The sequence below is a fragment of the Ranitomeya imitator genome, chromosome 2 (genome assembly GCF_032444005.1).
Source record: "Ranitomeya imitator isolate aRanImi1 chromosome 2, aRanImi1.pri, whole genome shotgun sequence".
Lineage (NCBI taxonomy): Eukaryota > Metazoa > Chordata > Amphibia > Anura > Dendrobatidae > Ranitomeya > Ranitomeya imitator.
In genome coordinates, this window is record NC_091283.1 from 287403333 (window position 1) to 287430017 (window position 26685).

The following is a 26685-nucleotide window of genomic DNA, read 5'->3' on the forward strand; positions in this document are numbered from 1 at the left end:
GGGTAGGGGGGCTGTATAAAGCATATAATACTGGTGGATAAAACACAAGACTGAGCACAAGACCTTCACCAGCGTCTACACATCATACAGGAGAACTCCTGACACCTTCTCTCCATCTACCTCATGATCCTGAGGAACACTGGGATCTTCTTGGTTACAGTTCTGTGGAAGAAGAGGACTGGGACATCTCTCTGGTGTTGTCCTCTTACTGGATAGATCTGGAGGAAACACATACAGGGACTGAATTCATTCTTTACATACAGATAATTATAGGCCGTGTGTATTTAGTCCTATTACCTGGAGATGTGAGGGGCTGGGGAACCTCCATTATGACATTCTTGTATAGATCTCTGTGTCCTTCTAAATACTCCCACTCCTCCATGGAGAAATAGACAGCGACATCCTGACACCTTATAGGAACCTGACACATACAATGATACCATCATCCCCCGATCCCATCATAGTGTTACTGTATAATGTCCCAGCATTCCCAGCAGTGTCACCTCTCCAGTCAGCAGCTCAATCATCTTGTAGGTGAGTTCTAGGATCTTCCGGTCATTGATGTCGTCATGGATCAGGGGGTGAGGTGGAGGCCCCGTGATTGGACTCAGGGGTCTTCCCCATCCCTCAGACACAGGGTCCTGACAGCGCTCACTAGAGGTCTTCTTCACTACTGTGTAATCCTGATAATGGAGAGACACATTAATAAATCTCATTACAGACATTTCCAGAGTCCTCACCTCTCCAGTTCTGTCCATCTGTTATTGCCATAGATAAGAATGATGTAATGTGACATCATCAGAATCTCTCACCTCTCCAGTAAGCCGGAAGAGGATCTCTAGGGTGAGGTGTAATATTTTTTCTGCCATCTTTTCTTTGTCCATATCCATCTTTGATGGGTAAATCAGGAACATTTTCTTTTAGAGAAGATCATCACTGAGAGGATCCAATATTGTAGAGACCTGAATGAGAAGAAGATGAGCCGATGTAACATCATAAAAGTCCTGTGTAATAATAATATTATAATATTAATTTTTATTTATATAGCGCCAACATATTCCGAAGCACATTACAATTAAGCGGGGACATGTACAGACAATAAATTCAATACAAGTTAAGACAATTTAAACAGTGACATTAGGGGTGAGGTCCCTGTTCGCAAGCTTACAATCTTCAAGGAAATGGGGGGACACAATAGGTGAAAAGTGCTTGTTATTTCAGGTCTGGCAATTATAATAAATAGGGATTTTCACATAAAGCTGCATGATCCGGTCATCAGCCCGTGTGTTTAAATGCAATAGTCAAACATCAAGTGCAGTTATCGTGTGCATGGAGGGTGTGCAGACAGATCAATAGTACGGTGCAGATTCAGAATAATAAGGTGTAATGCAATTACTGGAGATAATAAGGGAAACATATGAGGAGATTTATTATTTTACCGTATTTAGTTTTCTTTCTTTACATCTACTAATAAAACCTATATATTTAGGCCACAGACAACAAGCAGTTTCTCCCTCAGAGTCGGCAGCTGAATACGTTTCTCATAGACTCATCTTCCATAACGCTAATTCTCATCTCATGTACCGACCCTGGAATCGGCATTAGCAATACTGCAGGAGATATTCATTACACGTGACATGAAAAATAGGGATTTTTGTGTTACTCACCGTAAAATCCTTTTCTCCGAGACGCTCATTGGGGGACACAGGACTGTAGGGTGTATGCTTCTGCCGCCAGGAGGCTGACACTAAGTAAACGTGACAAAAAGTTAGCTCCTCCTCCATTGTATACACCCTGACACTGGCTACCAGAGACTCCAGTTTGGTGCAAAAGCAGTAGGAGAACAAAACACAAAAAATGATATAACAGCATAAATACAGAAAACTTATGTCTAGAAAAGATCCTACTGACTAACAAAAACAGATACAGCCAAAGCAGCCAACAGGCTACCAGGGAGGGAGATGTGTCCCCCAATGAGCGTCTCGGAGAAAAGGATTTTACGGTGAGTAACACAAAAATCCCTATTTCTCCTTCACCTCATTGGGGGACACCGGACTGTGGGATGTCCTAAAGCAGTCCCAGGAAGGGAAATTAACTAACCAGTGATAAATATTCGGATAATGATTCTCTATAAGTGCGCCACCGCCGCTTGAAGAATCCTTCTACCCAGACTTGCATCCGCAGAGATCTGGGAGTGGACATTATAATGTTTGACAAAAGTATGCAGACTAGACCAGGTTGCAGCTTTGCAAACCTGTTCTGCTGAGGCCTGGTGCCGAATCGCCCAGGAAGCCCCCACTGCTCTAGTGGAATGAGCCTTGATTCCCGCCGGAACCATCATGCGCTTGGTGCGATAGGCCTCCTGAATGGTCGCCCATATCCACCTGGCCAGGGTGGATTTTGAGGCCGCACAACCCTTCCTGCGACCTTCCGGAAGGACAAACAGAGCATCTGTCTGGCGAAAAGGAGCCGTTCGGGAAACGTACCTCCTCAGTGCCCTCACCAGATCCAACGTATGGAGAGCTTTTTCTACACGGTGCGTAGGCGCAGGACAAAAAGAGGGCAGAACAATATCCTCATTGATATGGAATGAGGAAACAACCTTCGGCAAAAAAGACGGTGCTGGTCTGAGCACTACCTTGTCCTGATGAAAACGAAGAAAGGGAGAACGACAGGAGGGGGCTGCCAGCTCAGAAACCCGCCTTATGGAGGTTATGGCCACTAAAAATACAACTTTCCAGGACAGGAGAGTCAAGGAAATATCCTGAAGAGGCTCAAAAGGAGCGTCCTGTAAAGCCCTTAAGACCAAATTAAGGTCCCAAGCATCCAAAGGAGTCTTATAAGGAGGGACCTTATGAGCAACCCCCTGGAAAAAAGTCTTGACCTGATGACGAGTAGCAATCCTACGCTGAAAAAAGACAGATAAGGCCGAGATCTGCCGTTTAAGAGTACTTGGCGCAAGCCCGGAATCCAGGCCTGTTTGAAGAAAGGTTAGAATGTTAGGGACGGAAAAACGCAGAGGAGGCAGCCCGCGCTCTCTACACCAAGAAAGGAAAACTTTCCAAGTGTGATGGTAGATTCTGGCCGAAACAGTCTTACGCGCACTGATCATGGTATTAGCTACCTCTTGAGAGAACCCTGCCCAAGTTAAAACCCAAGATTCAATGGCCAGGCCGTCAAACATAGGACCCCTGAGTTCTGGTGGTAGATCGGCCCTTGCGAAAGCAGATCTGGCCGATCGGGGAGCCGCCATGGAACCCCGGCGAGAAGCTGCACCAGGTCTGCATACCAAGTCCGACGTGGCCAATCCGGAGCGATCAGAATAGCCGGAACTCTCTCCGACTTGATTTTCTTGATTACTCTCGGGAGCAGAGCCAGAGGCGGGAAGAGATAAGGGAAGTGAAATTGGTTCCAAGACAGTACTAGCGCATCTACCGCGATAGCCTGAGGATCTCGGTACCGAGAGACAAATCTGGGTACCTTGGCATTGCCCTTGGATGCCATAAGATCCACGTCTGGAGTCCCCCAACGATGGCATATCTGCAGAAATACCTCGGGATGGAGAGACCATTCCCCGGATGCTAGACCCTGACGGCTTAGGAAATCTGCCGCCCAGTTCTCTTTGCCCGGAAGGTGGACTGCCGAAATCACAGAGTGATTTCTCTCTGCCCAGACCAGAATCTGTTTTACTTCCCGCATGGCTGCCTTGCTGCGGGTGCCCCCTGGTGATTTATATAGGCCACAGCTGTGGCGTTGTCCGATTGAATTCGGACAGGGCGACCCGCCAGAAGATGGTGGAAATGTTGCAAGGCTAGCCGAACTGCTCGGATCTCTAAGAGATTGATGGGGAGGGCCGATTCCTGAGGGGACCAGAGCCCCTGAGCTGTGTGATGGAAGAACACTGCTCCCCAACCCAGGAGACTGGCATCTGTTGAGACCACTAGCCAATTGGTTGGGGGAAAGGGCTTCCCCCTGAGTAGAGATGAGCTGTTTAGCCACCAAGAGAGGGACTGCCTGACCTGGAGAGACAACCGAAATCTGCAGTTGAGGGAGAGAGGATTTCTGTTCCACACTGCTAGGATCGCTTGTTGGAGAGGACGAAGATGGAGCTGCGCAAAAGGAACTGCCTCTATACTTGCAACCATCTTTCCTAACACCCTCATGCAAGACCGGATCGTATGAGAGTACGGTAGTTGAAGCTTCCTCACTTCCTGCCGAAGGGCGAGGACCTTGTCCTGGGGGAGAATTGAAAGGCCTTGAGAGGTGTCGAAGATCATGCCTAAAAATGAGATTCTCCGAGATGGTTGAAGGGATGACTTCCTTAAATTTATTAGCCAACCTAGACGAGAAAGGGTGTCCAGAGAGATGCCGACATTTTCTCTGCAAGATTGAAAAGTCGCCCCTTTGATCAGTAGATCGTCTAGATAAGGCAAGACAACTATGCCCCGGGAGTGTAGAATGGACAATACAGTTGCCATAACTTTTGTGAACACCCTGGGGGCGGAGGCCAGCCCGAAGGGTAAAGCCGTGAACTGGAAGTGCAGATCGTTTAAGGCAAACCGGAGAAATCTTTGATGAGGTGGAAAGATGGGGATATGTAGATAGGCGTCCTGAATGTCTATTGAGGCCAAAAACTCTCCCTTTTCTAGCGAGGCGATGACAGACCTGAGCGATTCCATCCGAAAGTGACGAACGCGGACAAACCTGTTTAAAAGTTTTAGATCTAGAATAGGCCTTACTGTTCCGTCCTTTTTGGGGACTACAAAAAGATTGGAATAAAAGCCCCGAAACCTTTCTTCCCTTGGAACAGGAGAAATTACTCCGCTGAGACGAAGGGTCTCTATGGAGTTGTACAGGTCTTGTCGGAGGGACTCGGACTTGGGAAGACGGGATGGGAAGAACCGGGGAGGAGGAAGACGGACCAGCTCTATCTTGTAACCTGAAGATACGAGCTCCCCCACCCACCGGTCGTGGATTACCTGAAGCCAGACCTGGTGAAACAAAAGTAGACGTCCGCCTACTCTGTTGGAGGAACCCCGAGGAGGCCTCCAGTCACTTGGCCGAAAACCTTTGAGCCCTAGATCCTCTGGATCTAGTTGACTGGGAACGCATTCTACCCCCCTGGTTGGCCGAATAGGGGATCCGAACGTCTCGGTCCTGATTGGGTCGACCCTGCGCAGCAGAACTCGATGCTGGAGCCCATCTAGCATTGCCAAAGGGTCTGAAACGAGCTTGAAATTGGCGGCGAAAAGGCTGTCTAATCCTCAGCTGAGGAAGAAACTTACTCTTCCCTCCTGTGGAATCCGAAATCAGCTGGTCCAGTTTTTCACCAAACAAGCGACCACCCTGATACGGAAGAGTTGTAAGCGATTTTTTAGAGGTAGAGTCAGCCCGCCACGATCTTAGCCAGAGAGCCCTTCTAATAGCAATAGCATTAGCCGCCGCTGCAGAGGCACAATCTGCAGCATCCAAAGATGCATTAATCAGATAACTACCAGCCAGAGCTATCTGAGATGACATTTCCGCCAATTCTGCTGACAAATCACTTTCTTGAAGAGACTTTGTTAAAGACTCAGACCAAGACATCATATGTTGTGAGTTCTGTTTTTGGGCTCCCTCTGGTGGTTACTGATGGTACTGGGTGACTTGTCTTTCCTGGGTCTCTGGGTTCCACCTGTTCCATCAGGATATGGGAGTTTCCTATTTAACCTGGCTTTGCTGGCATTTCCTCGCCGGTTATCAATGTATCCAGTGTGTCTTGTTACCTCTGCTCCCTGCTCCTAGAACCTTCTGGTCAAGCTAAGTTTGGATTTTCCTGTTTTGGTGTTTTGCTTTATTTGGTTTTTAGTCCAGCCTGCAGATATGTGATTCTTGCTGCTGGTTGCTCTAGTGGGCTGAAATTGCTCCTCATGTACCATGAGTTGGCACATGAGTTCAAGTAATTTCAGGATGGTTTTTTGAAGGGTTTTTCGCTGACCGCGCAGTTCATTTTTGTATCCTCTGCTATCTAGCTTTAGCGGGCCTCATTTTGCTGAAACTGTTTTCATACTGCGTATGTGCTTTCCTCTCATATCACCGTCATTATATGTGGGGGGCTGCTATTTCTGTGGGGGATTTCTCTGGAGGCAAGAGAGGTCTGTGTTTCTTCTAATAGGGGAAGTTAGATCTTCGGCTGGAGCGAGACGTCTAGGATCATCGTAGGCACGTTCCCCGGCTACTTTTATTTGTGTATTAGGTTCAGGGTCGCGGTCAGCTCAGGTTCCATCGCCCTAGAGCTTGTTTGTATCTGTGCTTGTCCTTTAGTGATCCCCTGCCATTGGGATCATGACAGTATAACCGGCCCACAAAGTGTTAATTGTATTGGCTGAAGTAGGAGGATAAGTAGTCTGAGGAAGTTTTTTTTTTTTTTTTCTCTTTCTCTTTCCCTCAGAGTTTGCTGCTTAGCCTTATTGCAGCCTGGCTACTTCCTCCTCCTCTTAATCTTTGAATGGCTCTGATCCCAGCTGTTTATCATGGACGTCCAGAGTTTGGCTTCCAGCCTGAATAATCTTGCCGCTAAGGTTCAAAATATACAGGATTTTGTTGTACATGCTCCTATGTCTGAACCTAGAATTCCTGTCCCAGAGTTTTTTTCTGGAGATAGATCTCGTTTTCTGAATTTTAGGAACAATTGCAAGTTGTTTCTTTCTTTGAAATCTCGCTCCTCTGGAGACCCTGCTCAGCAAGTCAAGATAATTATATCTTTCCTGCGGGGTGACCCTCAGGATTGGGCATTTGCATTGGCACCAGGGGACCCTGCGTTGCTTAATGCGGATGCGTTTTTTCTGGCATTGGGTTTGCTCTATGAGGAACCTAACCAAGAGATTCAGGCTGAAAAAGCTTTGTTGGCCCTCTCTCAGGGGCAAGATGAAGCAGAAATTTATTGTCAAAAATTTCGGAAGTGGTCGGTGCTTACTCAGTGGAATGAGTGCGCTCTGGCTGCAAAGTTCAGAGATGGCCTTTCTGAGGCCATTAAAGATGTTATGGTGGGGTTCCCTGCGCCTGCTGGTCTGAATGAGTCTATGACTATGGCTGTTCAGATTGATCGGCGTTTACGGGAGCGTAAACCTGTGCATCATTTGGCGGTGTCGTCTGAACCGTCACCTGAGATAATGCAATGTGATAGAATTCAGTCCAGAAGTGAACGGCAAGAGTATAGGCGGAAAAAAGGGTTGTGCTTTTATTGTGGTGATTCAGCTCATGTTATATCAGCATGCTCTAAACGCACAAAAAAGGTTGATAAGTCTGTTGCCATTAGTACTTTACAGTCTAAGTTCATTCTGTCTGTGACTCTGATTTGTTCATTATCATCCATTTCCGTCGATGCCTATGTGGATTCAGGCGCTGCCCTGAGTCTTATGGATTGGTCATTTGCCAATCGCTGTGGGTTTAGTCTGGAGCCTCTGGAAGTCCCTATTCCTTTGAAGGGAATTGACTCTACACCTTTGGCTATGAATAAACCTCAGTACTGGACACAAGTGACCATGCGTATGACTCCCGTTCATCAGGAGGTGATTCGCTTCCTGGTACTGTATAATTTGCATGATGTTCTAGTACTTGGTCTGCCATGGTTACAAACTCATAATCCAGTCCTTGACTGGAAATCAATGTCTGTGTTAAGCTGGGGTTGTCAGGGGGTTCATGATGATGCACCTCCGATTTCTATCGCTTCATCTACTCCTTCTGAGATTCCTGTGTTTTTGTCTGACTATCGGGATGTTTTTGAGGAGCCTAAGCTCAGTTCGCTTCCTCCTCACAGGGATTGCGATTGTGCTATATATTTAATTCCAGGCAGTAAATTTCCTAAAGGTCGTTTGTTCAATCTGTCAGTGCCAGAGCATACTGCTATGCGGGATTATGTTAAGGAGTCCTTGGAAAAGGGACATATCCGTCCATCTTTGTCCCCTTTGGGAGCAGGTTTTTTTTTCGTGGCCAAAAAAGATGGTTCCTTGAGGCCTTGTATAGATTATCGTCTTTTGAATAAGATTACCGTAAAATATCAGTATCCTTTGCCATTGTTGACGGATTTGTTTGCTCGCATTAAGGGGGCTAAATGGTTCACTAAGATTGATCTTCGGGGTGCGTATAATCTTATACGAATAAAGCAAGGTGATGAGTGGAAAACCGCATTTAATACGCCTGAGGGCCATTTTGAGTATTTGGTAATGCCTTTCGGACTTTCTAATGCTCCTTCAGTCTTCCAGTCCTTTATGCACGATATTTTCCGTGAATATCTGGATAAATTTATGATTGTGTATTTGGATGATATTTTGGTTTTTTCTGATGACTGGGAGTCTCATGTTCAGCAGGTCAGGAAGGTGTTTCAGGTCCTGCGGGCCAATTCCTTGTTTGTAAAAGGCTCAAAGTGTCTCTTTGGAGTCCAGAAGATTTCTTTCTTGGGGTATATTTTTTCCCCTTCTACTATTGAGATGGATCCCGTCAAGGTTCAGGCTATTTGTGACTGGACGCAGCCTACATCTCTTAAGAGCCTACAGAAGTTCTTGGGCTTTGCTAATTTCTATCGTCGTTTTATAACTAATTTTTCTAGTGTTGTTAAGCCTTTGACGGATTTGACTAAGAAGGGTGCTGATGTTGCTAATTGGTCTCCTGCGGCTGTGGAGGCCTTTCAGGAACTTAAGCACCGGTTTTCTTCTGCTCCTGTGTTGCGTCAGCCAGATGTTTCGCTCCCTTTTCAGGTTGAGGTTGATGCTTCCGAGATTGGAGCGGGGGCGGTTTTGTCACAGAGAAGCTCCGATGGCTCAGTGATGAAGCCATGCGCGTTTTTTTCTAGAAAGTTTTCGCCGGCTGAGCGGAATTATGATGTTGGTAATCGGGAACTTTTGGCCATGAAGTGGGCATTTGAGGAGTGGCGTCATTGGCTAGAGGGTGCTAGACATCGTGTGGTGGTCTTGACTGATCACAAAAATTTGATTTACCTTGAGTCTGCCAGGCGTCTGAATCCTAGACAGGCTCGTTGGTCACTGTTTTTCTCTCGTTTCAATTTTGTGGTTTCATACCTGCCAGGTTCAAAGAATGTGAAGGCGGATGCTCTTTCTAGGAGTTTTGTGCCTGACTCCCTTGGAAATTCTGAGCCCTCTGGTATCCTTAGGGATGGGGTGATTTTGTCTGCTGTCTCCCCAGACTTGCGACGTGCTTTGCAGGAGTTTCAGGCGGGTAAACCTGATCGTTGTCCGCCTGAGAGACTGTTTGTTCCGGATAATTGGACCAGTAGAGTCATCTCCGAGGTCTATTCTTCTGCGTTGGCAGGTCATCCTGGAATATTTGGTACTAGAGACTTGGTGACCAGGTCTTTTTGGTGGCCTTCCTTGTCGAGGGATGTGCGTTCTTTTGTGCAGTCTTGTGAGGTTTGTGCTCGGGCTAAGCCTTGCTGTTCTCGGGCCAGTGGATTGTTGTCACCTTTGCCTATCCCGAAGAGGCCTTGGACGCACATTTCCATGGACTTTATTTCGGATCTCCCTGTCTCTCAAAAAATGTCCGTCATCTGGGTTGTGTGTGATCGCTTTTCTAAAATGGTTCATCTGGTACCCTTGCCTAAGTTGCCTTCCTCCTCTGAGTTGGTCCCTCTGTTTTTTCAGAATGTGGTTCGTTTGCATGGGATTCCTGAGAACATCGTTTCTGACAGGGGATCCCAGTTTGTGTCTAGATTTTGGCGGACGTTCTGTGCTAAGATGGGCATTGATTTGTCCTTTTCGTCTGCATTCCATCCTCAGACGAATGGCCAGACTGAACGAACTAATCAGACCTTGGAAACTTATTTAAGGTGTTTTGTTTCTGCTGATCAGGATGACTGGGTTACCTTTTTGCCGCTGGCCGAGTTTGCCCTTAATAATCGGGCTAGTTCTGCTACCTTGGTTTCTCCTTTCTTTTGTAATTCGGGGTTTCATCCTCGTTTTTCCTCTGGTCAGGTGGAACCTTCTGATTGTCCTGGAGTGGACATGGTGGTGGATAGGTTGCATCGGATTTGGAGTCATGTGGTGGACAATTTGAAGTTGTCCCAGGAGAAGGCTCAGCAGTTTGCTAATCGCCGTCGCCGCGTGGGTCCTCGACTTCTTGTTGGTGACTTGGTGTGGTTGTCTTCTCGTTTTGTTCCTATGAAGGTCTCTTCTCCTAAGTTCAAGCCTCGGTTCATCGGTCCCTATAGGATCTTGGAAATTCTTAACCCTGTGTCGTTTCGTTTGGATCTCCCGGCATCGTTTGCTATTCATAATGTGTTCCATCGGTCGTTGTTGCGGAAGTATGAGGTACCTGTTGTTCCTTCGCTTGAGCCTCCTGCTCCAGCGCTGGTGGAGGGAGAATTGGAGTATGTTGTGGAGAAGATCTTGGATTCTCGTGTTTCCAGACGGAAACTCCAGTATTTGGTCAAGTGGAAGGGTTATGGTCAGGAGGATAATTCTTGGGTGGTTGCCTCGGATGTTCATGCTGATGATTTGGTTCGCGCTTTTCATAGGGCTCATCCTGGTCGCCCTGGTGGTTCTCGTGAGGGTTCAGTGACCCCTCCTCAAGGGGGGGGTACTGTTGTGGATTCTGTTTTTGGGCTCCCTCTGGTGGTTACTGATGGTACTGGGTGACTTGTCTTTCCTGGGTCTCTGGGTTCCACCTGTTCCATCAGGATATGGGAGTTTCCTATTTAACCTGGCTTTGCTGGCATTTCCTCGCCGGTTATCAATGTATCCAGTGTGTCTTGTTACCTCTGCTCCCTGCTCCTAGAACCTTCTGGTCAAGCTAAGTTTGGATTTTCCTGTTTTGGTGTTTTGCTTTATTTGGTTTTTAGTCCAGCCTGCAGATATGTGATTCTTGCTGCTGGTTGCTCTAGTGGGCTGAAATTGCTCCTCATGTACCATGAGTTGGCACATGAGTTCAAGTAATTTCAGGATGGTTTTTTGAAGGGTTTTTCGCTGACCGCGCAGTTCATTTTTGTATCCTCTGCTATCTAGCTTTAGCGGGCCTCATTTTGCTGAAACTGTTTTCATACTGCGTATGTGCTTTCCTCTCATTTCACCGTCATTATATGTGGGGGGCTGCTATTTCTGTGGGGGATTTCTCTGGAGGCAAGAGAGGTCTGTGTTTCTTCTAATAGGGGAAGTTAGATCTTCGGCTGGAGCGAGACGTCTAGGATCATCGTAGGCACGTTCCCCGGCTACTTTTATTTGTGTGTTAGGTTCAGGGTCGCGGTCAGCTCAGGTTCCATCGCCCTAGAGCTTGTTTGTATCTGTGCTTGTCCTTTAGTGATCCCCTGCCATTGGGATCATGACAATCATAGCCTTAGTAACCCAGGTTGCCGCGAAAGAAGGGAAAAGCGCTGAACTTGAAGCCTCGAACACGGAGCGAGCCAAGCTCTCAATAAGACGATCCGTAGGATCCTTAATTGCCGAGCCATTAGGGAGAGATAGCAATGTGTTAGAAGCTAAAAGGGACACTGGAGGATCCACAGCAGGATTTTCCGCCCAATTACTACAAAGTTCAGTAGCAAAGGGATACCTAGCTTTCAGGGCCCTATGCCCTGAAAAGCATTTGTCCGGGTGCTCTCGGTTACGGCGAATCAGGTCCTCAAATTCCGGATGAGAGGAAAATACCCTATGGGCCCGTTTTGCCCGCTTAAACGAGACCTTATGATCTGAGGATGAGGCGAGCTCGTCCTCTATCCCCAGGGACTGATTAACAGCCTCAATGAGGCTATCTACCGACTCCTGAAATCCAGGACTCTCAAAATTAAGGGACCCTTCAGACTCATAGTCTGTCTCAACTTCCCCGCTCTCTGCAGGGGAAGGAGAACGAGATACAGAGCTCCAGGATGCGGAAGCACCTGAGGGCCTGGGAGACACAGTGCGAATCCGCTTTCCACGCGTCTGTCTAGTGCGAGCGCGGCCCCTGCAGGCCGAAGGCTCCTGAGACCCCGAGGCCCTCTCCGAGACAGATGGACTGCTGGCCCTAACTGCCGGGGTCTGAAGGGATTTGATTGCTTCAGTAAGGGACGCCATAGATTCCGACAAAGACGTGACCCATTCCGGCGGCGCTGCCCCAGAATCCTGAGGGGCAGGGGCCGGAGGGATTGCTGGGGAGCTTGCTGGGGAGCTGGCAGGGGAGGGCTCCTGGGCGCGTTCAGAGTCACAGGCCTCGCAGCGGCGATTACTCTGGGCGTGCGGGAATGGGGCACGACAATCTACACAACCGGTAAACAGAACCGTGTGAGACTTAACTCTTCTAGACATAGTTCCGTAAATGCTATACCCAGGGCCAGAGACTGGGACAAAAAAATACTGCTTCAGCCAGCTGGAGGGAGAAGCACCTACCCCAGTCCTGTGTCCCAACGATTGTGGCGACGGATCCGGACGCATGCTGTGGAGCAAAAGGATGCAGCTCTTTATCATCTACAGAGCCCCTTGAGCAAAATCAGGGGGCGGGCCACCATACGGCGCTGCGGCCTGTAGTAGGCCTAAAGCTGGGACCTCAATTTTTTCCCCTTGAGAGGGGAAAGGCGGAACCGGAAGTGGAAGCGCCGGAAGGGGAGGAGCCTAACGGCGCGGTCTGCTGGGCGGAAGCCCGGGCCCTGTGCTGCCCGAAGATGTCCCATGCATTCTGGAGACCTGGCCCGCACCTGGAGATGATAGTGCGGCACCAGCCGCACCATAGCGCCGCCGGCAGCACCGTAGCGCCGCGGTGCCGGCCGCAACGCAGCACCGGCCGCACCGCAGCGCCGGCCGCATACAGAGACCACACACACAGACGGCCCCGAAAGAGAAAACACGACGTCAGCGGGAAAGCAGCGCTGCAGCGCCGCAGCAAAACCACTGGACACGGCGCAGGCGACGGACCCCCCCCCCAACACTGGAGAGCCCCTGCCATCGCAAGAAGCCAGCAGCGTCAGGTAAAGAAAAAAACAACCTATAGCGCCCTGTCAGGAGCCCTCCCCCAGATAGATGCCAGCAGAGCGAGGGGGGAAGCAAAAAAGACGGTGCAGGAGCCCTATCTCCATTATCTAGGATAAGGAGAGGGACCGTCTACCACCCCATCTATCACCGCAGCAGAGCCGGGGTGTAGAAAACCGGGGGGAAACACGGACGTCTAGGGGCACCTGTACAGCCCAGGGTCTCAATACCTTAGGGTGGTCAGGGTCAAGTCCGGTGAAGAATCCCACGTAGCGGGAAAGGATACGTGGATATGGAATCACACGTGCTTGCCCGTTGATGGTTTGGGGAGATCGGACCCTCAAAAGGATCCGTCGCCCCTTCATTTCATAGCGTTGAAAAAATGGAGTCCAAAGGAACAGGACTCAGAGGTGTGCCTCCTTGACAGTAAGCATAAACTGGAGTCTCTGGTAGCCAGTGTCAGGGTGTATACGATGGAGGAGGAGCTAACTTTTTTTCACGTTTACTTAGTGTCAGCCTCCTGGCGGCAGAAGCATACACCCACAGTCCTGTGTCCCCCAATGAGGCGAAGGAGAAATAACTACTGTGGTGCCCCAGGGTCCTGGCCGTCACAGTAATGTCGCTTTCCTCACAGGGAGAGTGATGTTACGTTTGGAGGCAAGAAAGGATAACTGTCACCAGTTAACCACAAGCATGCAACATGTTCACACTCCAGGCCACAAGGGGGAGCTTTTGATCCTATTTACTAGGTGACTCCCCATATATCTTGTAGTTTGGAGGGAAAGTGAGTCAGAACTTGCCAGACAGCAGACTAGAGCAGTCTGAGGCAGAAGAGGGTTTACAGAGCTGTGTAGCCGCAGTGCTGCAGCTCCTGGGAAGAGATTACCAGAAGGGAGCTTGTCGAGGAACATCAGGTAGGCGGAGCTGGTATGATAGGAGAATAGCTGAGCAGACATGGGAGTCTGCAGCTCCTGACAGAAAGCCGAATATATTGCAGTAAGCATGCAGGAGAGAAGCACAGGAGAGGATATCAGAGGGGGACCAGCTTCAAGCAGGCTGCCTCCTTCTGAGGCACAGAGACCGGTAGCAGGAACACCGAGGTTGTAAGGACCTCTACGACTTACATCAGAGACTGGAAGGACAGCTGAACTGCAAGTTACCTGTCCGCACCAATACCCAGGAGGCACGGTGGCACCCCTAAGAGCCTGGAGCATGCTAGAGTTCCTATAAACCGGCTCCAGCAACCAGTCATACGGGTTATGTCCTATCCTATCCGGGGGACAGAGAGAGAGATAACATCTGTGAGGACCTTATCTGAAGCCATAGGCAGTAAGGGACTACAACACCACGGCGCAAAGGAAGGCTTTGATTTTCACCTGGATAAGGGGACTCCTGAATTGCCTCCAAACCGGCCAGACCCTGCCTGCCCTGTGATCTGGTGCCCTGGACTGTGGCTGTTGAAGTCTTCAGTAAACCAGGTAAAGACACTGCAAACTGTGTCCTCGTTCTTTACTGCACTTCTCACTATTTACCATCTATACACCGGGAGCCCTGGGGATATACCTCACCTGTGGGAAGGTATGCCATCTAGCTGCCATAATATCACCCTAGAGGACCCCTTAAAGCAGCGTCGGTCCCTACTGACCGAATACCACAGGTGCATAACCAAAAAAGTCATATAGCAAATAGATTAATGGCTGCACTCAAAATTAATCTATGCTAGAGCAAGGAAATGTGCGATACATGAAATGGGAATAGCATAATGGCTTGTGAAATATATGAAAAACACATGAGATTCTTAGCACAAGATTTGGCCAAAAGTTGTGAGCCCATCCACCAATCGTCAAGGTAATCTCAGAACGGATGGGTACCTGAGCTGACTTCCTAGTGTGAACACTTACCTATGGCACAGATTAATTTTGAGTGCAGCCATTAATCTATTTGCTATATGACTTTTTTGGTTATGCACCAGTTCAGATTAGATTGCTGTTCAGTCAGTTTTTCTATATTTACTATGTACTATTTTTTCTGACTTGAACGCCCCGCCCTTCACCATGCTGTGATTTTAATTACATCCTAAGGCCGGCCTCACACTCAGCGTATGAAAATACGGTCCCTGGCTCGAGATCATAAGAGGGTGCCCTCTGCTGGTTGTCCTCATATGAACTCGAGCCTGGGAGCTTTCTAGGAAAGTTCCCACGATCTAGGAACAGCCAGTAGAGGGAGGGCGCCTCACCGCAAATGAAGCTAAATATAGATCATTGACCTACTTTACCTTCATTCGCCGGGGTTTTGCAGACATGAGCAGCCTGCATTAGCGGAGCTCGTGTTTGCAAAATGTTTTAACCCCTTCAGATGGATCTACATCGTTGGACCTTACAGATCCTCGGAAGGTATGTATATTGTTGGTTTATTATTTTTTTTAATTTACAGATCGAGGGTCTTCAGTGAGTGGATTGAGAGTAGAATAAATGAATACAACAACCAATTAAATTTTTAATAATGTGTGTGTGTTTTTTTTTAACCCTTTACTAGTATTGGATTAATAATGGATAGGTGTCATAATTAACCCTTCATTACCCCATATCCCACCGCTACACGGGAATGGGAAGAGAGTGGCCAAGTGCCAGAATAGGCGCATCTTCCAGATGTGCCTTTTCTGGGGTGGCTGGGGGCAGATATTTTTAGCCGGGGGGGGGGGGGCAATAACCATGGACCCTCTCCAGGCTATTAATATCTGCCCTCAGTCACTGGCTTTACTACTCTGGCGGAGAAAATAGTGCGGGAGCCCACGCCAATTTTTTCCGCCATTTAACCCTTTATTTTAATAGAACAGCCAAATTTTGTATATACACACTACTAACATTAGTAGTGTGGAATATGCAAAAAAATGGTGATATGACATGGTTTACTGTATGTAAACCAGGTCTCAGGGTTTAGGAAGGAGAAAGCAAAAGCCGGTAATTGAATTACCGGCTTTTCTCTCTAACAGCGCTGCGTATTCCTCGCAAGTCACACTGCTGGTCCGTGTGTAATCCGTATTTTTGGGGCTTCCATAGACTTTCATTGACGTTTTATTTGCGCAATACGGTGACAAACGCAGCATGCTGCGATTTTCTACGGCCGTAGAAAGCCGTATAATACTGATCAGTTTAATACGGCAGATAGGAGCAGGGGCATAGAGAATAATTTTGCCGTATTTTTTGCGAGTTTTACGGACGTAGTTTCTGCGCTCTTACGTCCGTAAAACTCGCAAGTGTGAGGCCGGCCTAACACAGTTGGTTCTGAGTTTCCTATATAAGCAGGCTTTACCACGTTGTTAGCCATAGGTAAGTGTTCACACTAGGCAGTCAGCTCAGGTACGCATCTGTTCTGAGATTACCTTAACGATTGGTGGATGGGCTCACAACTTTTGGCCAAATCTTGTGCTAAGAATCTCATGTGTTTTTCATATATTTCACAAGCCATTATGCTATTCCCATTTCATGTATCGCACATTTCCTTGCTCTAGCACAGATTAATTTTGAGTGCAGCCATTGATCTATTTGCGAATACCACAGGTGGCATCATGAACATAAACTTTATCCCTTAAAAGACCTTTCCCTTTTACATGGGAGCCCAGGGCCACAGACCCTGCGAAGTACCGGACCCGGTACCGAGTATCCCTCGGCCCTGGCGGGCGACTCACTACATGATGAGGACGATATCTTCATCTTCTACTACGGCTCTAGAGACATATTTGCCCAGAGTCGGTCACTGACTCCATCACCCCCGGCCGTCTATATGAAGGTTTCCCGTCTTCCCCGCACTGTAATCTTCTATCACGTTAGATCTCAGGTCTGATTCACACACAGAAGTTTGAGGCTTTTAGAAAAGCTTTTTTGTTTCCACAATCAACACGAACAGAAATGGTCTGATCCCAAAGTCTCCATGTACAGTGATTTATGGGGTTTATTTCTGATCTTAGGCTTTCCTATATTACAAGAAAAACACCAAAAAAAACCATAATGAAATATTTCTAAAGAAAATTGGCTCCAACAATTCTTGTAAAAAGAAAAAAATACATGGAAAAGGCAGAAGACACATTTTATAATTTTTAACATGTTAAACATGTATTAAAAAGAAATTAATCTTTTTGTACACCAGAACATAGATGTGCACCGCAGGGACGGCACAGATGAGGCTTCAACAAAAACCCTGGCAGTTTAACCACTTGCTGCTGTGAAAAGCAAACATGGCATCTAAGGTGTGACAGAGTTTGACTGAATGACCCCCCCCCCCCCCCCCAAGTACTCGATAGTATGGGGCGGCCTAGTTATTACGATAATTACATGCCTAATAATGGAGTCTGGGCTGCAATGTATGAAGGTCTATTAGGCCGGGCCAGAGGCAGCGTCCAATAAGTTACATTTTAACGCCCCCATACACATTAGACTAAAGTTACATGAAAGCACTGATTTCGGGGGATTTGGGCGACTATATAATGTATTTGGGGGCCTCCCGACAGATGATATCAGGGCAGAGAAGGATCTGGCATCCTGAATTTCAGAGGATAATCCATTTGTTCTTCCTGTAGATAATCCTCCGCTAGAGGAGTCTGGAGGCGACTCTCTCATACAGACCACAGGAAAGCTGGAATATTTGTGTGTGTGGGGGAGTCGGGAGAGATGTCCGTCTGCCAAATGACCGTTCAGCCAACACTTATCTCATGTGTATGGGGCCGTTAGTATTACACTGACAGGCAGGGATGAGCCATCAGAGGCTTGGATGTTGTATGATCGCACTAATCAGAGGGGTTTAACAAAGTTTTAAAGTGAAAAAAATCATAGTTTCAGCAACAAGAAATATCTGTCACTATATGGAAAGCAGAGTCACTGCACAATGTTAGTTAAGTCTCGTCCATAACTACTTTATTATACTCTATTATCCTATACACTGTGATGTATATAGAAATCACAGGTCCGACAGCAATAGCTGGAATTGGGCCTTCCAACGTAAAGAAAAAAAAAAATCTGTCTATGTAAAGCTGAGTGTATGTATGTATGTATATGTGTGTGTGTGTGTGTGTGTGTGTGTGTCTCTCAAGTCAAGCCCATACCACATAGCAACTAATCACTAAGCATCTTTCATTTCAACATAGCTGTTTAAAAGAAGCTGAGCTGTGATTGGTTGCTATGAGCACAACAGTTTTCCCACTCCACAACACCTCAGAAGACACTGACTGGGTGGGAGAAATCTAGCATCCCTGGGAACATAAGCTCCAGCCATTGTCTGCCCCCCAGAAAGGAGCAGAGAGCACATGACAGAAATGAATCCCCCTCCTCCATTACTGCCGCGCTCTATTGTTACCGGCGTAGAAAATCGAATCATCAGCGGCCGCACACAGAGCCGCACTGCGAGATTACATAACAAAACATCTCCAGGAACTCCCTGCTCAGCGCCACCCAGCTCGTGACTATGGGATGGAGGATGTGTGATGGGTATATGGGCACAGGACTATGGGATGGAGGATATGTGTGATGGGTATATGGGCACTGGACTATGGGATGGAGGATGTGTGATGGGTATATGGGCACATGACTATGGGATGGAGGATGTGTGATGGGTATATGGGCACTGGACTATGGGATGGAGGATGTGTGATGGGTATATGGGCATGAGACTATGGGATGCAGGATGTGTATGATGGTATATGGGCACTGGACCATGGGATGGATGATGTGTGATGGGTATATGGGTACTGGACCATGGGATGGAGGATATGTATGATGGGTATATGGGCACAGGACTATGGGATGGAGGATATCTATGATGGGTATATGGGCATGGGACTATGGGGTGGAGGATGTGTGATGGGTAATTGGGCACTGGACTAGGAGATGAAGGATATGTATGATGGGTATATGGGCACTGGACTATGGGATGTGGAGGATGTATGATGGGTATTTTGGCACTTGACTATGGGATGGAGAATATGTATCATGGATATATGGGCACTGGACTCTGGGATGGAGGATATGTATGATCGGTAAATGGACACTGTACTTTGGTATGGAGGATACATATGATGGGTATATGGGCATGGGACTATGGGATGGAGGATATGTACGTTGGGTATACGGGCACTGGACTATGGGATGGAGGATATGTATGATGGGTATATGGCCACTGGCCTATGGTATGGAGAATGTGTGATGGGTATATGGGCATGGAACTATGGGATGGAGGATGTTTGATGTGTATATGGGTTCTGGGCTGGTGTCAGCTGATGGGACTACCTCTCGCATCATCCGACACCTACAGCCGCTAATAACAGTGAGAGCCGGAGCGCCTGATGGGTGTATTCATCAGCCGCTACTGCACTAGCGGTGACGTCACTGTGACTGCGTTCCCAGCCGGGCTGAACTGCGGTGACCTCAGTGAGACGAGTTGCAATTCACCGCAGTGAAATTTTCACGGTGAACTCGCCTCTGCATCGTGGGGATCTCACAGAGCCCACGCCATTTTTTTCAGAAAAATCTTTTATTAATTAAATACATGTACAGTAAGCTGCACACACTGTACTAATTGTATTTGTCACTGACATCTATATATCTACCTATTCTTTTTGTATTTACTGTATGTAATCCATGTCTTCTATCCTGTTGGCTCCTGCAGTGATTTTACTCTACCACGGCTGCTGAATTACCGGCTTTTCTTCTATCTATGTAATATATATACACTGTGTCACTGACATGTATAAAAAAAAACTTTCTTCTCACCCACCCCCAATGGGGGTGACCTTTGTTGTCCTGTCTCATTCTCAGGTCCTCTACTAGAGGCCTGGGAGTTTGAGGGTTCTTGCGCAGGATCTTAGTTGCTCCCAGCATTGCACTTTTCTGGACAGAGACCTCAGATGTTGCTCCTGGGATCTGTTGTAGCCATTCTTCCAACTTAGGGGTCAAAGAGGTTTCTTTGCGTAGTCCGCACCTTGGGTCTTGTCTGGTAGATCCCTGCTTCTTTGTATATGGTACTTAGTGCTTGCTCTTGTGCCAGCTTTCTCCAGCCAATGATAGGATTTGTCCATGTCAGCCACCTCCATAATCTATCGATGGTACATCCCATGCAGCGGCTTGTCTTGTCATGGCGGTTCCTGTTCCTGTTCTTCCTTCCAGATCTGTTGTTGCTGCCTTAGACTTTCTCTCAGCAGCTCATCTTTTGGTGCCATTTTTCTGATATATTCCTGGATACTCCTTGTTTCATCCGTGATGGTGTCTTGGATGCTTATCAAGCCTCGACCACCCTCCTTTCTGTTGGTATACAATCTGTGGGTGTTAGACAGGGTAGAGACCTCCATGCATTGTGAGGAGCTTTCGCGTTTTCACATCTGCAGCTTCCATCTCTTCTTTTGGCCTGCTCACTATACCAGCAAGGTATCTGATAACTGGCAGGGCATATGTATTGATGGCGAGGATTTTATTCTTCACATTGAGCTGGCTCTTCAGGACCTGTCATACCACCCTTTGATGGTATTTGGATGTTGCTGCTTTCCTTGCCTCCTCATCATGGTTACCGTATCCCTGTGGAATGCCAAGGTACTTGTTGCATGTCTGTACATCTGCTATGTGCCCTGCTAGCAATTCCACTCCATCAGTCTTGACTACCAACCGGCCACACTTCTCCAGTCCGAAGGACATCCCGATGTCTTCACTGTAGATCTTTGTCAGGTGGATCAGTAATTGATGTCTCGCTCATTTTTCGTATACCATACAGCTTGATGTCATCCATGTAGAGGAGGTGGCTGATGGTGCTTCCACTCTTGAACTTGTATCCATAGCCAGACTCTGTAATTATCTGATTGAGGGGGTTCAAGCCTACGCAGAACAGCAATGGGGACAGTGCATCACCTTGGTATATGCTGTATTTGATGGTCACTTGTGCTAGTTGTCTTGAGTTGACTTCCAATGTTATTCTCCATAGCCCCAGTGAGTTTCCGAGGAAGGTTCTTAATTTCCTGTTGACATTGTACAGAACCAAGCATTCACAGATCCATGTGTGTGGCTTTGATTCATAGGCTTTCCTGTAGTCAATCCAGGCTGTGCTGAGATTGGTCTGTCTGGATACTGAGTCTTGAGAGACTGTTCTATCTACTAGGAGCTGGTGCTTAGAGCCTCTGGTGTCAGTCCCAATGCCTTTCTGACCTGGATTCATATACTGTTTCATATGGTTCCGTAACTTGGTGGCTATGATGCCTGACAGAAGTTTCCATGTTGTTGTAAGGCAGGTTATTGGGCGGTAGTTGGATAGAACTGTTACTTTGTGAGGATTTTTCATGATCAGCACTGTTCTTCCTTGTGTTAGCCAAGCTGGGTGGTGGCCTGCTTCTAGCAGTTGGTTCATCTGCTTTGCCATGTGTTCATGTACCGCTCTGATTTTCTTTAGCCAGTAGGTGAGGATCATTTCTGGGCCAGGTGCTGTCCAGCTCTTTATGTTCTTGACCCGCTGTTACCGTAGATGTCTGCTTCTGTAATGGTGACTGGTTCTTGCTCTAGGTGGTTGCTGTGTTTCATTCTCAAATATTGCAGCCACATTGCACAGCTGTGTGTTTTTTCCTTCTCCCATATGTTCCTCCAGTATTGTTCAGTCTCTGCTATTGGTGTTGTTACTGCCTTTGTACTGTTCCTCTGTAGTTGTGAGTACACTTTGGATGGTTCTTTGGAGATCAGGGCATTTATCTTCTTGGCCTCAGCTCCTCTAATGTATCTCCCTAGTCTTGCCACAAATGCTGAGAGCCTTTGTTTAGCAGTCTCTTCAGTTGGGGTCAGGCCTTTGTACTTGTCCAGCTTGGTCTTATTCTTGATCTTTAAACACTTCTGTATTTCTGATAGTTGGCTGACCTCCCTTCGTGACACCTTGATCTTTTTCTCCAGTCTTTTTTCCAAGGGGGCACGTACTTCTGTTGTTCTTGCTGGTTGTATAGCCAAGCATTTCCATGATTGCTGAGGCAGTAGCATAGATCAGGTTATTAGTTTGAGTTATGGTGGTGGTAGGTATTGATGCAAGTGCAGCTTTATTGACATCCTCTAGCATACTGTTTGGTGGTCTTTCTTTGCTGAGCCTTGGCAGTCGATCTCTGGTATTGATGGTATTTAGTTTATCTAATATCTTCTGTTTCAGACCAGCTGCAGTGCTCTCTAGTTGCAGGGTTGGATCACGATCTTCAGGGGGTTGCACATGTTGTTCTTACGTAATGTGGTTAGTCATGTGCAAGATCTGTGTCTAGTAATTACTTTATGTCATGCTGTTTGTAATGTTTGAAATAATGTTGTAATGTTTGAAATGCTGTTTGTAACGCTGCTTAAATACCAAAATTTCCCTCGGGATCAATAAAGTGTATCGTATCTTATCGTCTGAGCTGGCATGACTCTCTTTGTTCATGTCATGCTGTGGCATGACATGAACACATGCGTGGGCAGCACGGTGGCGCAGTGGTTAGCACAGCAGCCTTGCAGCGCTGGAGTCCTGGGTTCAAACCCCACCAAGGACAACATCTGCAAAGAGTTTGTATGTTCTCTCCGTGTTTGCGTGGGTTTCCTCCGGGCACTCCGGTTTCCTCCCACATTCCAAAGACATACTGATAGGGAATTTAGATTGTGAGCCCCATCGGGGACAGTGATGATAATGTGTGCAAAATGTAAAGCGCTGCGGAATATGTTAGCGCTATATAAAAATAAAGATTATTATTATTATTATGTCATTCTCATGTTTATTGAGGTAGGCACCATAGTGTTATGGACCACTACTGGTATATTATGTCCAACAGAGCAGAGCCAGGGTTTGAACCCCAGTCTCCCACATTGGTGGCTGTGATTTTACTAAACGCGGCACATGTATTGCAGGTTTCTATTATGTCTTTTACCGACTGTTACTGACTTTTTCCGATCTTAGTAAAAATGCTCGTGTTACCGATCATGAAACTGAATGTACAATATTCATGCCGAATTTATGTTTGGCGATCATTTTCCGAACATATTCGCTCATCTCTAATTATGGCCACCACAACCTGCTACACAAAATAAAAAACCCCACTCAGTATGGAGGCATTTACAGTCCACCACAACCCCAGTATATTGGCCCATCCCAGCCACACATTCAGTATGAGAGTCCCAACAGCTTCTCTTAATATGATGCCCCCATAATTCCTGATATTTGAAGAAAAAAAAACACACACTACTCAGCCAACCCGGTTCCTGAGGTGTGCTGCTCTGGTCTGTGCGGTGTGAGTACTGAGGCTCCATACTACAGGTGTGATGAAGTGACATCATTGTGCCTGCAGTGCATGAAGTCTCAGACTCAGAAGAGAAGGCTGAATGGTGGATCAGGAGCTTTTGACTCCAAGATCCACTATTCAATGGTATCACCGTCATGGGAGTGTGGATATCACTGATATTGTGATGATGGGAAGGAGAGGGTGACCAATACCACACCCCAGCGAGCCCATCATAGCAACCGAGTGGGCTACTGTTTTGGATGATACACTCCTGCCTATCCAACTATCGTATGGTAAATATCTCATGGAACCTGGGTTCATTAGTATTTGCACCAAGAATGAGGCTGTGTTTTATTAATTGTCGGAGGTATTCGGTGAGGTGGGTGGTACCATATTGTGCATGTAGAGGGCAGTACTGTGGGAACATTAGAAAGTGGGGGGATGGCAGTACTGTGGGGACATTATACTGTGTGTGAGGGGAATGTCAGTCCTGTGGAAACATTATCCTTTGTCTGTGGGAAGCCACTATTGTGGGAACAAAATACTATGTGTGGTGGGATGATGGATGGTAGTGTAGAAACTTTATACTGTGTGTGGGGGTATAGCGGTACTGTGAGAACATTATACTGTGTGAGGTTATGGCGGCACTATGAGAAGATAATACTGCGTGTGGTGGGATGGAGTTACTGTAGGAACATTACACTGTGTGTTGGGGTATGGCGGTACTATGAGAACATTATACTGTGAGTGGGGATATAGTGGTACTGTAGGAACATTATACTGTGTGTAAGGGTATGGCGGTACTAGGAGATCATACTGTGTGTGGGGGTATGGCGGTACTATGAGAACATTATACTGTGTGTGGTGGGATGGAGGTACTGTAGGAACATTATACTGTGTGTGGGGGTATGGCGGTACTATGAGAACATTATACTGTGTGTGGTGGGATGGAGGTACTGTAGGAACATTACACTGTGTGTTGGGGTATGGCAGTACTATGAGAACATTATACTGTGAGTGGGGATATAGTGGTACTGTAGGAACATTATACTGTGTGTAAGGGTATGGCGGTACTATGAGATCATACTGTGTGTGGGGGTATGGCAGTACTATGAGAACATTATACTGTGTGTGGTGGGATGGAGGTACTGTAGGAACATTATACTGTGTGTGGGGATATGGCGGTACTATGAGAACATTATACTGTGTGTGGTGGGATGGAGGTACTGTAGGAACATTATACTGTGTGTAAGGGTATGGCGGCACTATGAGAACATTATACTGTGTGTGGTGGGATGGAGGTACTCTAACATTATACTGTGTGTGGGGGTATGGCGGTAGTGTGATAATACCTTTTTTATGAGAGATACCAGTACTGTAGGAACATTATACTGTGTGAGTGGCATCATATATATTGCATAAGGGGTGTAAAAAGGAGAGTCATAAAAAAGAATCCTCAGGGCTGTGCTGCATTTGGACAAAAAGACTGCTATCTGCCATCCAGACGGGACCATGTGAAATCAATGGGAAGAGGGAGGTTTTCAGGAAGGAAGAGTCTAGATCTGTGGTCCCCAACCTTCCTGACCTTAAGAGCCACATTCAGCTCTGAGAGAGGGTTGCGAGCCACATCCAGCTACTGCCCCCCTCACAGCAGAGGCAATCAAAGCCCCCATTATGGGTGCAATGATAACCAAAGCTTTTCCACTGACATAATCCCAAAGCAAAATACCAAGATCCAAGGGTTCCCACAATTTTCTCCCAACACAATGTTGCATCCAGCTTCAAGCATCTCCTCTTACAGGTAGTATCATCCTGTCTCCAGCCTACCATACTCAAATTATCTCTAAACCCCTAAGTCCAGTGTAGGTGCATCCAGATCTGCTCTTCTGTGCAGGACTACTCACAAAATTCACCATTATGAGACCTGGAGCTAATGCACCAAGCTGGCACATAGCTGCGAGCAACAATTCATGGGACCGCGATCCATATGTGGCTCCCGAGCTACAGGTTGGAAACCCCTGGTCTAGAGGGTACACCTGGTCAGGAGACCTTGATGACGCAGTTTACTGATATTATAAAGACCAGACCCCCAAAGGCAGAACAGATTTAGCGCCAAACAAAGGAAAGGGGTGCGGGAAAGAATCTCAGGTACCAGCTCATGTTAAAGTGCCCGAGGCAGCTGGGTGTGGGGCAGAACCCTGCTTACAGGGGCATAATGGGGGCATTACACTGTGTGGGGGCCAAGAAAGGGGCCCTGTACTAGGAGAACAATCCGTTCCCTCACTTCCTGTCTTCCATAGTTGGGTCGTATGTATCTATTACAGGAAACCGAACAAAAATGTTACGATTCTTGTAAAGTGGCGACAACAACACCAAAAGAGTCTCAGTGCAGAAGGGGTTAATGTCCCCCGTTCTCAGTAATGGGGAATCTCCACTTACCTCCACCCGCAGAGCCGCACTCCACATATATGGCTTTGGCTGCTCTGAGCACACAGGACCTGTGATGAGGTCACAGGAGGGGAGGAGTCAGGGGTCACATGATCAGGGGCCTCAGGGATTGATATCCGCAGTGAAGATGCTACATGGAGACTTCTCCTCAGTCAGTGACATTTCCGCCATTATTCGCCCCTCACTACTGGCACAATTACCCCGCGCCGCCTTTTCTACACAGTGTTATGTGTGGAATGTAACGTGTGATTTCTCTGGAAACAAATAGACCCCACACATGAGGGAATTATTACTAGTTATGGCGGCATATGATTGTGCTATCGACTCCACACCAGGAGCTAAAATGCCGAAATCTCACTTATTTAACCCCTTCCAGTGTCCGGCTAAGGCTCATATACGGCCATCCACCTCTCCAGTCACTGTGGGGGTTTTGGTAATAGGATGGTGGGCTGCGTCCATGCTTGTATTTCAGAGAGATTAATAAAATCACAGCTCACCTTCCCTATCCTTTACCCCTTATACCTGACCTGTTTAGCCAATTACCTGGAGATAAATGGTTTTACAAACTTAACGTGAGAGGGGCATATAACCTTATACGTATACGCCATGGTGACAGATGGAAGACCGCCTTCAATACACCTGAGGGGCAGGTTGAACATTTGGTGATGCCATTCGGGTTAACCAATGTTTCTGCAGTCTTTGAAAATGTCATTGATTATCTTTTTTAAAACAAACAAGATGGCTAACCGCACTTCACAATCTGGAGCGCCCGTCCAGGTCCAGGGAACCAGCTAGGGCCATAGAAAGTCCAATATAAAAAAGTGACAGCGCTCCATCCGGGTGTAATCCAAAATCGAAACTTTATTCAGCCATAAAACAGCAGACAGCAACGTTTTGACCCTGTGGGTTTTTATCAAGCATGTCTAACAGTGCAAAGGGCTGGCTATAAATAGCACCAGTGCCACGCAGGGCACCAATCACCAACAAGCCACACCCACCATATGATCGGCAATATATACAACTTAAAAACAAACATCAGACATATACCCAATAAAAATCTCC

At 47.2% G+C, this 26685-nt stretch overlaps 1 protein-coding gene across 2 annotated transcripts in view; it reads right to left on the reverse strand.

Annotated features, from left to right (window-relative positions):
• The window catches only part of LOC138663206 (zinc finger protein 84-like), a 52796-nt gene extending 27113 nt beyond the window's left edge, over window positions 1-25683 (reverse strand). Inside the window, exons 1-6 of one of the 2 annotated variants that reach the window (XM_069749366.1) lie at window positions 25615-25668; window positions 16615-16899; window positions 813-962; window positions 504-683; window positions 298-421; window positions 121-218 (exon numbers count right to left, since the gene is read on the reverse strand). In XM_069749366.1, coding sequence (XP_069605467.1) covers window positions 121-218; window positions 298-421; window positions 504-683; window positions 813-914 — 504 coding nt within the window. In that variant the 5' untranslated portion in view covers window positions 915-962; window positions 16615-16899; window positions 25615-25668. Of the gene's footprint in view, window positions 1-120; window positions 219-297; window positions 422-503; window positions 684-812; window positions 963-16614; window positions 16900-25614 lie in introns of both variants that reach the window. The other variant, XM_069749365.1, reaches the window with a different exon arrangement.
• Window positions 25684-26685: the final 1002 nt, after the last annotated feature.